At 38.0% G+C, this 13,099-nt stretch overlaps 1 protein-coding gene across 6 annotated transcripts; it reads right to left on the reverse strand.

Moving 5' to 3' along the window:
- Positions 1-2,301: 2,301 nt before the first annotated feature.
- Positions 2,302-11,545, reverse strand: LOC148716023 (cilia- and flagella-associated protein 65-like). 6 transcript variants are annotated; one of them, XM_088746156.1, is made up of 19 exons: positions 10,416-10,956; positions 10,154-10,227; positions 9,635-9,720; positions 9,445-9,528; positions 9,293-9,347; positions 9,069-9,124; positions 8,885-8,938; positions 8,272-8,333; positions 7,995-8,059; positions 7,568-7,671; positions 6,699-6,784; positions 5,933-6,016; positions 5,594-5,688; positions 5,222-5,324; positions 4,619-4,786; positions 3,774-3,919; positions 3,630-3,684; positions 2,445-2,538; positions 2,302-2,337 (listed from the first exon to the last, which is right to left on the reverse strand). In XM_088746156.1, the coding sequence occupies exons 4-9, from the start codon at positions 9,472-9,474 to the stop codon at positions 8,035-8,037; spliced, it is 282 nt and encodes a 93-aa protein (XP_088602282.1). In that variant the 5' UTR covers positions 9,475-9,528; positions 9,635-9,720; positions 10,154-10,227; positions 10,416-10,956; the 3' UTR covers positions 2,302-2,337; positions 2,445-2,538; positions 3,630-3,684; positions 3,774-3,919; positions 4,619-4,786; positions 5,222-5,324; positions 5,594-5,688; positions 5,933-6,016; positions 6,699-6,784; positions 7,568-7,671; positions 7,995-8,034. The 6 variants fall into 6 exon arrangements, with proteins under 6 accessions (XP_088602282.1, XP_088602283.1, XP_088602286.1 ...); XM_088746157.1 differs by lacking the exons at positions 10,154-10,227; positions 10,416-10,956 and adding an exon at positions 10,029-10,065; XM_088746160.1 differs by lacking the exons at positions 2,302-2,337; positions 2,445-2,538; positions 3,630-3,684; ... (8 more) ...; positions 8,272-8,333; positions 10,154-10,227 and adding exons at positions 10,029-10,056; positions 10,964-11,330 and having other exon boundaries at positions 8,902-8,938; positions 10,416-10,484.
- Positions 11,546-13,099: the final 1,554 nt, after the last annotated feature.

The following is a 13,099-nucleotide window of genomic DNA, read 5'->3' on the forward strand; positions in this document are numbered from 1 at the left end:
CATGGTTGCTAAAAGTTTGGTCACCCATCCGTTCGAGACATTTGATAGTTCAGTAACAAACTGGTATTTACAACTCTTTATTTTACGCCTTCTCATACTATAACGCAGTTCCTTGAGTTCACAGAGTTATCCCTGTTAAATTACCGCGATGGTTAGGGATGGAAAAGATGAACATGGCTTGGAAACGACGAAGTTGAAAAAAAATAGGTATCAGTTTTGCAATACGCACAAACCATTAGCTAGCTGCCATAAACTATGGCATTTCAGTTCTTGATAACTAAGCGAGTTCGGACTGATTGTTCTAATACCATATCAAATGGTACTATCTACAATACAAATATAGTAAACATTGAGCAGTCTTGACTTCCGCCATTATATTTAGAAAAAACTATTGCTTTTGAAACAATTTTCAGTGTTAAGAATCCAAATAATAATTTTAAAGGCTTATTGTGTGAAATTCAAGATATTCTTTTAAGGCAACAAAATCGCGCGAGGATATGATGGGCAATGGGCAACACGCCCCTTAATTGTCTGTGTAGTACTCAGTTGCCTAGTAGAACAATAAACTTCGTTGATCATACATTGTGGCCTGTGTTTTCATCTGATTGAATATAAAGTGGAAACTGATTTGCAGTACGCACAAAACATTAGCTAGCCGCCATAAATCACTCATAAAAGTTAGCGTTATATTAATCTGGTTTTTAATCAAGGGTAAACATGATTTTGAACTATATTAATTCGACATTCCAACTTCGACATTTTGTTATGTCATAAGTCATTTCGGGATACAATGATTCGCAACTGTAATTAAATTGTAACAAATAAAAAAAACGTAAATCATAAGTATCGTTAAATTATTCTCTTAATTTCTTCCTTTGTACCTCTAAAAGAGCGTAGTTAATTGAAGTGGTATGGTTGGGGAACCATTTGTTTAATTTCTGTTGGCTTTTTTGACGTAACCGTGCACAACGTTCAATTTGAACTGACCGACCAATCATCCCGGGGGGACTCCCATATAAAAAGGACTGGGATGCTCGTTGTCTCGCTTAGGGCTGTAAATTTCAAGATAATGGTCTCACTTTAAGTGTTCTGGGAAAAATTGAATTACATTTAGCCGTAAAGGTATCTTTTAGGGTTGCACGCGATGAAAAATATATTTAAAAATTCTTTTTTTCAGGAGCCTATTACTCAAGAGCCAATTGCTCCAGGCTTTATTTACTCGATTCGTGTTATTAAATATTGAAATGGTCTCCTTTAGGGGTCCAAAAACGGTTGGGCCACGCATACATTCGTCTCCTTTAGGAGTTTATTTCAAAATTCCAGACGAGCATCCCAGTCCATTTTATATGGGATTTCCCCCTTGGGCTGATAAAATCATAATAAGTTATTCATAATTCATTTGTCAACACACAGAGTACACATGGGTACACAGGGTACACATGGGTACACAGGGTACACATGGGTACACATGGGTACACAGGGTACACAGGGTACACAGGGTACACATGGGTACACAGGGTACACATGGGTACACAGGGTACACATGGGTACACAGGGTACACATGGGTACACAGGGTACACATGGGTACAAAGGGTACACAGGGTACACATGGGTACACAGGGTACACAGGGTACACATGGGTACACAGGGTACACAGGGTACACAGGGTACACAGGGTACACAGGGTACACATGGGTACACAGGGTACACAGGGTACACATGGGTACACAGGGTACACAGGGTACACAGGGTACACATGGGTTCACAGGGTACACATGGGTACACAGGGTACACAGGGTACACATGGGTACACAGGGTACACATGGGTACACACATGGGTACACAGGGTACACATGGGTACACACATGGGTACACATGGGTACACACATGGGTACACAGGGTACACATGGGTACACAGGGTACACAGGGTACACATGGGTACACAGGGTACACATGGGTACACACATGGGTACACAGGGTACACATGGGTACACACATGGGTACACAGGGTACACATGGGTACACAGGTACACAGGGTACACAGGGTACACATGGGTACACAGGGTACACAGGGTACACAGGGTACACATGGGTACACAGGGTACACAGGGTACACATGGGTACACAGGGTACACAGGGTACACAGGGTACACAGGGAGAATGGGTAACAGGGAGTCTATATGGAGACTGGGTAACAGGGAGTCTATATGGAGACTGCCATGAATTACTTGCCTAGAAATTGAATTTTTTTCTTCATCCATTGACAACTTATAATTCATGACTGCTTTGTGGGCTTCAAGTACATCATGTAATTTCACTGTAAACTCCCCGGCTTCCTTAAAGGAAAAAGATAGAGCCATTATTAATATTTCTGTCAACAAATCATCATCATATCGATCTTTTAAGACTGACCGGATGGTTACAAAAGCTTGGTGCCACTTACACTGACCGCCTCCCAGTTAGCTCAATGGATAGAGCGCTGGACAGTTGTGTGGGAGGTCGAGGGTTCAAGCCACGGCCGGACCAACACTCAAGGTCTTAAAATAATTGAGAAGAATTATGCTTCCCTTCTATAACATCAAGAAGTGGTTAGATATTCTAGTCTTCTCAGATAGGGACAAATAAAATTAATGGAGGTCCCATCTCCTGCAGGAGGGGTAGGAGACGGTAATTTCCCACGCTCGAGATTACTGTGTGATGGATGTCCTTCCCCGGGGTGGGATGGGTGGGTTGGGTTTAGGTGGATGAACCTAGTAGGGGACTACGTGTCCTATTGTTCTTCCACTTGTACAATGTACAAATCTTTAGAAACACAGAATTGTCTTTTATTTTATTTTATCAACTGAGTAAATCGTGTATGAACTCTTCTGAACAGAAACGAAGCCTAAATATCTTAAAAACTTTAACTCTCAAGATCTGAAGGTTAATTCTCCCCTCTTGCTGCTGCATATTTCCTTGTAAATTTGTGTGTGAAGACCTAAACACCGCAAATATGAAGTGAGCTTAAGCTTACTGCAAATTGGTTAACACCAAACTTCGTTGATTTTATCTTGTAGCTGCTGGTATCTTAACTAATTCTTCACACATTCACAATTTACGACAATTTTTCTCCATCAAAACGCTTACAAAGTACAAACACAATAATTGGGCCAGCACGTGTTGCCCACGATCAAAAAAACTTTCCAAAGAAAGCCACATCGCAGGTTACGTCAAGGGCACCAAAAATTCATACCATGAGGTTGCTCTAAGGAGCCTTTGATTTTTTCATGTTACATATTATGGTAATTGTCTAGTACCTCCATCCAGAAGCCTACTTGTTATCATAAAGTAAATATGATGGAGAAATGTAAGACTGAGTTTCATGCTCATTTGAATTAATTCAAAGTCAATTGCAATTGTTCAAACATTAACCATTCCATTTCCAATATCTAGTTTTAGTAATTCTCTTTACTGCCTGCCATACAGTTCTTATTATGTTACTACTGATAATTTAGTTGTGGATCAACTAACATTCCCCTGCTTTTCTGCTTGATAGTATTGATATTGTAAGGAAAAATTCTGTCTTAGTTGGGTACTCACCATGGGTATTAAAGATGGTGTGGATTATCAACATTGACATTGAATGTACCTGGTTTCACTTGTTCTGTATGACAAGTCCCAAACAAATCAACAAACAATGGATCCTGAAAAAATCAGATGAATACAAAATTTTTTTAGGAAGATTACAGTTTAAACTAACAGAAAATATTACCAGTTTAATACTAACACTGACCTGGTTTTGCACAAGACAAGTTAGTCTCCTGTAGTAATTGGATTTGTTGGAGAAAAGCGTACAATTATGCCCTGGGAACCCTTGCCAGGTAACAGACCACAAGTTGATTCCAGCTTGAAGACACTTTGACTACAATCAATCATGAACTAACAAAAGCAAAAATTATTACATAAGAACAAACAATTAAGTGTTTAAGCTAAAGGTTTATCTGTTGATATCAAGTTATTATCTAAAACAATTTCTTTTCCATAACACTGCCATTCTGAAGAATATGACACCAGTCGGAAAACGAGACCTGTAGTTTATCTGTCAATTACAATTATAAATAGCCCTATAGCGATCTCCCTCCAATGGACTTAGCCAGAGGGGAAAAACAGGTCGGAGGGAAAAACCATCTAACAAAAGACATGAGCTCATTTTTTTTTGCATTCTGAAGGTGGAAGCATCTGTTAAACTTTGTAAACATGGGAATTTCTTAAGATAAGTGACCTTTATCCATAGCAATTATGCTTACATAATAAGCACCAGATAGATTACCAGATTTTCAAAAGATTTCAAAGGCAACAGGGACTCAGTGAATATTTTTTTGGTTATTTTTGCTCATAATTAACTAATTATCAAATTGGACTTGATCTTTTTTCTCTAGTACTAGTCTTATGGTGATGTCATTCCCTTATCATGGAACTTGTTAATCTCCCAGATATCATAGAAAACACTAAGTTAAACATGATTAAGTGCTCAAAGGAGCTGACCTTGCACCAAGGGAAAATGAAGTAATGTTCCTGAAGGAGATAACCAATTTCTTTTGGAAGTAACTGAACAATTACACCAAAACAATTATTTACCTTTCACGGATAATTGTTAAATATTGAGAGTATAAATCCAGAAGTGTTTGACCTGAAAAGCTGCAGGAACATCTGAATTGTTAACAACCTTGAAACTTTTAGCTGAAAACTTGCTAGATTCTGCAACTCCCATATCAAGATAGTCAGAGTCAAGACCAACTTCAGGCCCTAAAGAACAGATTGAAATTAAGAAAAATTTGAACATTTTTCAACAGGAACTTCCTTGATTAGAGAGCAAGTGTGGTTCACAATGTCCATGATTGATGTGAGATTACTGTTGACTGAAGAAAGAGTGGAGGGGTACTCAGGTCTATGACACTGGGCTCTCAGAACCTCAACCCCATTATAAACAATTCTGTGGCCAATTAGAGACTCCATCACTTTTAGGCAAATGTAATTTTTGCCATCTCAACTTTTTTCTATGCATGGACTACCTTATAAAGCCTTTCAAGTCACCCTAAAATAAATTAAACACATTCTTATGATAAACATCAAATGATAACATTTCTCTGAATATATAATTTATTTAATCATTTTATACTAGTCTTCTGAGTTTATGAGCTGTTAGAGCCTATGAAAGCACAAACATATCACTACCTTTACCTATTCCAGTGCATTTTATAACTGAACAATTGGTAGCTCCAAGAGCTATAACTCCCAGATAATCCACTGAGTATAAACCAGGATTCTGTGGAGTAAATGATACCTGAAATAAAAGAATACGCACAAAATACATTTTAAATAAAGATCACATACCAGTGAGCAGTTGTCAAAAGAATTAATAAACACAAGTGCAGATACAAGAAGAATATACAGAGAAATATTCAGTTGACAAATATTGCAAATAGAGAACAATGCAATCGAGTCCCTTCAGTTGGTAATACATAGATTCACATGCAACAAATAATTACCTTAAAAAATGAATGGTTGCATTATAATTAAATTAACTTGTGATAGGAAAATGACAATCCTTACTGTTGCTGGGCATCCGCCTGCAATCCTTTGACAGTGAGTTTTGTCTTAATCACCTATTTTTCTTCTTTACGAGAGTTAAAGCTGATGGTGTGAGCCTATAATGTAAGATAATAAGGAGTTATTTACAACACAGGGCTTATGACAGTGTAACAATTAATTCTATCAAATATGTAAAACCTGATTGAAGATATAATTTATGAGAATAACTGACGTGTATTTAAGACCAGTATACCATCAAAAATGTTTTGTTTTACTAGAGACCATGTAACAATTTACAGGGGATCCTAAACGACAATTAACAATTTAGAAAAAAATTTGCAGTACACTTAAAATGCCCACCTGAGTTTCATTGGGTAGAATGATTCCTTTAGAGGGATCAATGCTAAGACTTTTTAAGTGAGGTCCAGGGTTTTCCATGCAAACCTGATGGGTAAAATAAGGTTTGTTGACATTACAATTACATCATATTACAGTACTGCATCAATCAATTCAAAGCTTCAGCATCTCTGCCCCTTTCCCCCCCCCAACCCCTGACATTTGAACTTTTGATAACTGGTTTCTTCAAATTCCTGAGAAGGGAAAAAAAAAAAGAGTTCAAATGTGCCCATTTTTTTCTCAAGAAAAAAACAGTGACCATGGCTTTCTACACATTGGCCAAGCTATAAAACCTAGTGAAGTATTTACCTTAAATACATTGATATTTAAGGATATAACACTTGTATTCTGCTGGAGAGACTGGACACATCTCTACAAATTTCCCACCCACCCCAGTCATGCAAGGTTCAACCCGCTACCGCTTCCGCTTCCATTCAGATGATGGTTATTCTGTAGGGAGGGAGGGGACATTGAAGTTTTGAATTGATCGTCACATATCAGTAATCATTAATATTCTTATGGATAAGGATGTATAAGGATAATTTATTTTATGTCAGGTACACAGGGAGTGGTTGCTGGTTGCCCAGATCTCCTGAGCCAGGGGTTCATGATAAAAGGGACTGACATTACTAGATTCCTCATTCTAGGAAAAATGATAAATTTTAATTGATGGGGAAAGGGAAGGTGGCCTTAGTTTGACACTTAGGAAGGTTGAGAACATTGAACACACCTCAGTGCAATCCTGGAAGCGTTCTTGACCTCAAACAGCCTTGTTGATGCTGTACCTAAACAGGTTGGTTTGAAATGAACAGTTCCCTGTAAAACCCCAAAAATTTACAATCAGATATAACAAATCACCTGGTTTTCCACTTAACATGAACTTTTTACTCTTATTAAAACAACAGAGATACTTAAATTAAGATTGATTTCAAAGCAGTAACTAATGGATTGGTAAATCTTAGTCAAAATATAACAAGGAGCTGTTCATAATTGATAACCATGCCATTATGGATTCAAATCAAAGAGTAATGGTTCAATCGAAAATGTCCTAAGATTACAACCTGATTATTGAGTTTTAGAGATGGAATCTCTGCTGATCCAACAAGGCTTATTTCCCAAACAAAGTTGTAAAGTACTCAGTACAAAGTTTCATATATCACATGTTACAAAATAAATGTCACTTGCTAGACAAAAATTGCATTTGATTGTATGTATTGCTGTGTCATAAGCCATGTATTTTTGTTTGCAAAAGCCTGCAAATTCAAAATAAGCAGTGTGGTATGATTGCCACACACTAAACTACTGACTAACCTCACTTGCTCTAAAGCCACACCAAGAATTATGGGCCCGCTGTTATTTTTGTACACACTTTGCTGGGCTCGGCTGTACTGTCACAACCTCAGGTGAATCTTTCCCAGTACAGCCCTTATGCTTGATTGCTAAGAAGTTATTATTTAATTTAATTTTTGCTAAGGTTCCCACTTCCATTGGTTTCTTACAGACTGCTATAACTTATTTCTCCTCTAGTTTCAACCATACTTGTTCCAGACCCAAGGCAGAAAAATAAAGATAAAATCTTACAATTTGTTTTGTAACTACCTTAACAGATTGTCATCAAATGCAAAATGGATCGGATTCTGCCCACTGCTGGTCAACAGCAGTGTTCTGTAGGACATGCCATCCACAGTAGTGGCTGGAAAGACCTAAACATTCCAAAAAAGGGGCAAGTTAGTAATCATATGCTTTGTCAACTAACAGAATACAATCATACTGGCACCACCTAGTAATACATTATGGTGGACTAAAACTGTTTCTATCCATTAGTTTAGGAACAGCATTATTCTAACAAGGGTAGTGTAGTGAAGCATTTGTCCCATTTACACAAGCAAAATGTTTTCTTAAAATTAGGTTGACCTGAATAATCAGTTTGAGAATCTTCAATTGGGAAAACATATCAAACCATGCTTGAAAAAACAGCTTTAACGTGTGTTTTAGCTTTGGGGTGAATGGCTAAATTATCACTTACCAGCTGTTGTACATCCCATTGACTTCTGGGGATAAATGATTCAGTCCGCATTGCAAATGTGAGTCCTAAAAATAAAATCCAATCAATTTTTTTCGGTGAAACAAGGAACTTGGATTCATTGATGTTTCATCAATGAAAATTCTAGATGTAACATCAAAACACTTAAGCTAATAACAGAATATGGAAACAAAAACAGAACTAAAGCCCTGTATCGTTGAATCTAACCATAAACAGAGTTCAGTTCAAATTACTTATTAAAGTTAATTTCAGCACAAACCTGTAGCACTGAGCGAAAGACACCAGGGAGGACACTTCAACCAGTCGATAATCTCTCATACTCTGTTCCAAAATACAAATAATATTATAATAACTATTGGTGTGACTCAATATCAAGGGCATACTTCACCTGATAGGCAGAGAATTAAACGTCAAAAAACATCTTAATGACACTATCAGAACTCTCAAGTTAATTGCCTGACAAAGAATAAGATTTTTTACCACAATTCCTAGCCTCTGATTGTGACACCATGGGTGTCCCCTTCTCAACAGAAGCAGAGGGAGGGGGTTGTGTATTTAAGGGAATAATCCCCTGGAAAATTGCAATAAAAAGTAATAGCAAGGACATGCATTTCTTCATTCTGAGTGATAACTTCCATTGCTGAAGTGTGAAGCGTTTGAAGCAAGTACAAAGGAAACAAGGAGTAAATTCTATTTATCAAATGAAAATCAGTTATATGGGTACTGAACTAGAACTGCAGTTTGCTATCTCAAAATCAACAATTTGAATCAGAAACCTTGATTTCATGACAAATAAATAAATGGTTGTTATGAGCTTGGAAAAAATTTAGGCTTCTTAACAGGTACACCAGCACAGGAAATAAATCCCTCACCTTATAAAATGTATAACACTCCAGGTCAGCACTAAAAACCTGATTAGCAGCATTCTATTAAAAAAAAAATTAGAATTACAAATTGAACCGTAAACAGAATCAGACAGTAAAGGCAAAAATGAACCAAGTCCAAGTGAATGAAAGAAGCATAGACAGTGTTTACTGACAGTATCAAATAACTTACTGGTCTAAATGTCACTCGGAATGATGCAGTCTTTAGAGGGAGGATGTCTGCTTCATCTGGGGAAACAGAAAATATTCCTTGTTGTGTCTATCAGACAAAAAGGAGCAAAATATAACACAAGAAGAAATCACAATTTAACATTTATTTGCAATTTAAATTATAGGTCTCAAACTAGAGATGGGCAAACAACAATTGTTAATGACGTAAAAAGTACAAGTTTTCACCTTTCATCCACATGCACGTGATTTTTCCCTTTGTATGATTTGTGATGTTTACTGTCTGTATAAAGTAAACACAGAAAACAGAATAAACAATTGAGCTCTGATTCACAGTGGACTAAACCAAAGGAATTAAACCCTTTTTTGAAACCATTTACCTTCTGCTCCACAGCCTTAGGATCCAGCATCTGCCCAAAGTCTGCCTGGAGAACATCCAAACCGACACGAGGGACAATGGTGGTCTGCAAATCATGAATTCAAAATAGTGATCACATTAGAATCAAACTTCATGCATTAAATTTAAATGAAGGAAGAATAGGGACCTTAACAAACAAACTAGTAACTTACAGTTTCTCCAACTGAGGCATGACAAAGAACTCTTCCATTGGTGACAGTTCATGAGCTGATGGCAGCAATTCTCCAGAAGAAGTACTCTGCTCAAAGAGAGGAATCAACACAACTTATGTTGTTAATTATTCCTTACTTTCTGAAGATAAAACTCAAAATTAAAGGGATGATATAACTGGTAACAAGTAACACTCTACTAATCCCATGCTGCTGCATCTTTTCTCTTAACTGGAATTTCATTCTCAACCACAGTTTGTGTACATAATCAACGTTTTAAGATTTTATTTACAAAGCAATAAAATATTATGTTTTAACTCTTTAACCCCTTAGATAGAGTAACTGGTTTCTAAGTTAAATAAGATATAGAAGGCATAAGAATAAAGGAAATAATCACCAAATTAAGAAGGTCCTGATTGTCAATACTGTAAATAAAGTACAGAAGAATGCAGAGAATACCAAAATTAATTTTGGGGTGCAAAGGGTTAAATGTCGTTAACCTACAACTATCAGAGTACAAACCTCCTGTGCTATGCTATTAAAGCTCCTTTGTCATCAAGTTGAAGTTTGTTTGTTCTCAGATGTTCATTAAGTTGCTATAATAAATTCATGAACATATTGAGTAGTAAGGTTATTTGATATGTTAGATGTACAATCATATAGACTTTGTTGTGGGCTGCTCTAGAGCAAAAGCATTTTGAAATAACTTAAATTCGTATAATTATTCATCATTTTAATCGAACGTAATCTACAGATCTCTTTTAGTGGGAACACCACCACTTACCTCAGATTTTTGAGAATCCACATCTAACATGAGTGTGATACCTGTCCAGATGTTTCTTCTGCAAAACAGCTGGTAAACAGATAAATTTACGGTTCATCATTTTAACCTCATGGTATGACATAAGTCATGCTATGGGTTTAGGATTTGGAGGCAAATTTCAATTACAAATCACTCACTCACTCACTTTGTTATACATTAATTAATGCATTAAACCTGGATTAAACACTTTTTCTTCCCCTCTCCAATAAGTTTACCTGTTCAAAGTCACGGTGTATGTATATTTGGGGGGTGGTACAAAGGCAAGAGTATGCCGAACTACTTGGACAGATTCAAAATGGCATCCTGTCCCTTGAAGGGTGATGGTTTTTTTTATTCCAAACTTGATCAAAACATACCTTTGTGGAGCCAAAAATGGAAAGGAAATATGCTACAGAATACCCGACTGCAGAGAAATGGGTGTCTGAGTCTTAAAAGTGACAATAACATGAACAATTCGTGCGAGAAGACCTAAACACTTCTACACACTTAATTTACAAGACTTAAATTACCTGAGTGAGTAAACTTTTCTGCATCATTCAGCTTACACTTCACTGTTAGAATAATCTAAAAGTAGGCTGCCATAAGTCTACAACATGAGCATCAAAGACAGAACGAATGATTCAACAATCCGTATGCACTCTGCCACTGGCTGGGCTCTTGTGCGTAGCATCTTGTGTTGTCAGTAAAAAAATATTCTTGACACAAACTCTAGTTACACCTACCTAATTTTATAAAGTTATTCCTAAGGAAAATGTTCCTGAAAATGAAAAAGATTGTAGTACTATGAAATGCAAGTATCTATAGCATAGTATCTAGAACATTGCATTGCGCCGTTTGGCTGCATAAAATTTGGCTCCTCAGTTTTGGCTCCTCAGTTTTTTCTATACCAGTAAAAGAGCAAGTGTGGGCAGATTTTTTCTTCAAGTGCCTTGGTCTGATCTTCTCTCACCTGATCTGTCATGTGAACTTAAGCTTAGAACTCTCACTGACATTATTAACCTTGGGCTGAACACGATCATGCCTGGGCGTTCTACAAAGGTGTATGAAACTGACCAGCCTTGGTTGTCTGTACATCTCAAACAACTAACTGCCCGTCGTCAGAAGGCATTCGCATCCGCGAACCAGTACCTATTTAAGATCTTAAGTGAATCGAGAGCGCAAGCGCTGTCAGAGGGTCTATTACGAGAACAAGGTTGATGGCCTGCATGCTTCCAGGCCTCGTAATTGGTGGAAAGAAGTGAAACAGCTTTGTGGGTCCACTAAATCCACTGAGCGCGATCTGAAATCCAAGCTCCACAAAGATCTTGTATATAAAGATGCAGTTTTGGCTGAAAAAATTAACCAGGCGTTTGTTAGCGTAATGAAAGACTACTCGCCATTGGCAGTTGGCGCACAGGTGTCAGCAGATGATGATAATCCGATTGTGGTTACCAAGCAATCTGTCACGAGGAAGCTTCGCGAGGTCAGCACTTCTCGGGCGAGTGGCCCAGATGACATTTCAAACTGGGTCCTTAAGGAATATGCTGATATCTTGGCAGTGCCCATTGCTGACATCTTGAACGCCTCTTTCTCTGAAGTCAGTATACCTCGTGTATGGAAACTGGCCGATGTTCCACCGTTACCCAAAGCGCCAATTGTCTCGGACTTTAACAAAGATCTACGGCCAATCTCACTTACATAAACCATGTCAAAGATCGCCGAGAGCTTTGTTATCGAGAAAGCTCTGAAGCCCGTGGTGCTATCTCATATTGATCCAGGTCAATTTGGTTTCATCCCGGGCTCTTCCACTACGTTCGCGCTTATCTTGATGTTTCATCATTGGCTGCGCGCCACCGACGGCACCAGGGCGTCTGTAATAACCGCTCTACTCACAGGCAACCCAAGCTCACTACTAGAAAAGCGGACGTGACTCTTACCGTGTTGCGTAACGTTTTATATTTATAAAGGTTTATATGGGATGTTATCGGTTTGCCTTAAAAGAGAGAAAAAAATATCTTGTTTTGAAATAAAATGGGCTCACCTTATTGCCTTGTTGTTTTCTCTGTTGATTCCGAGCGTCTCAGGCCATTTTGAAGCGTTTTCGGCGAGTTAGCGCTATGTTGGTGTTCAACTGCTAAAAGAAAGACAAGGCAGGAAACCTATTTTAGAAGCGTCCGTCGCCCGAAGCGAATAATTCCGCCAAAAAATTTCCACCAGTCTCGATTCCTCCAGAAAATCAAAGCAGAGATGTTGCAGTTCCATTTTCCGTTCACTCGATTCACAATTCCTCCCACAGATCTTTCACTAGCGATACTTATATCTCCAGATCGATAGGCTTTCCAATTTCGAATTTGGCTGCTTGAAACGATCGCTGCCCGTTCGCCGATCGCACAGTATGTTGGGTAACAAAAATAAGCCCGGCGAGGGTAGCCAGCGGCCTGCAGTCCAAAAACATTACAGTAAACCAGCAAAATAGCGTGAAATATCATTAACGAATGTCTGAACACAACTGTCCATTCGTGAAACTTCTGTGTACAGAGTGCCTCATAAAACAAATGACAAGATAACATACTTACATTGTTAAGCAAGGGGAATTTCGCCGCAAGTTTCGTTCATAGCTTGACACTCAGGAACGTGCACAAGGGGATCGATCTCGGGTTTCCACT

Source organism: Stylophora pistillata, chromosome 14, assembly GCF_964205215.1.
Source record: "Stylophora pistillata chromosome 14, jaStyPist1.2, whole genome shotgun sequence".
Taxonomy (NCBI): Eukaryota; Metazoa; Cnidaria; class Anthozoa; order Scleractinia; family Pocilloporidae; genus Stylophora; species Stylophora pistillata.

What these genes read in the sequence shown, in the direction of transcription:
- LOC148716023 (XM_088746156.1), bottom strand. Translation starts at nt 9,474, where the DNA reads ATGCTGGATCCTAAGGCTGTGGAGCAGAAG. An exon ending in CTAAGGCTGTGGAGCAGAAG is followed by an intron (nt 9,348 to 9,444) that starts GTAAATGGTTTC and finishes TACTTTATACAG; the next exon opens with ACAGTAAACATCACAAATCA. An exon ending in CACGTGCATGTGGATGAAAG is followed by an intron (nt 9,125 to 9,292) that starts GTGAAAACTTGT and finishes CTGTTTCCCCAG; the next exon opens with ATGAAGCAGACATCCTCCCT.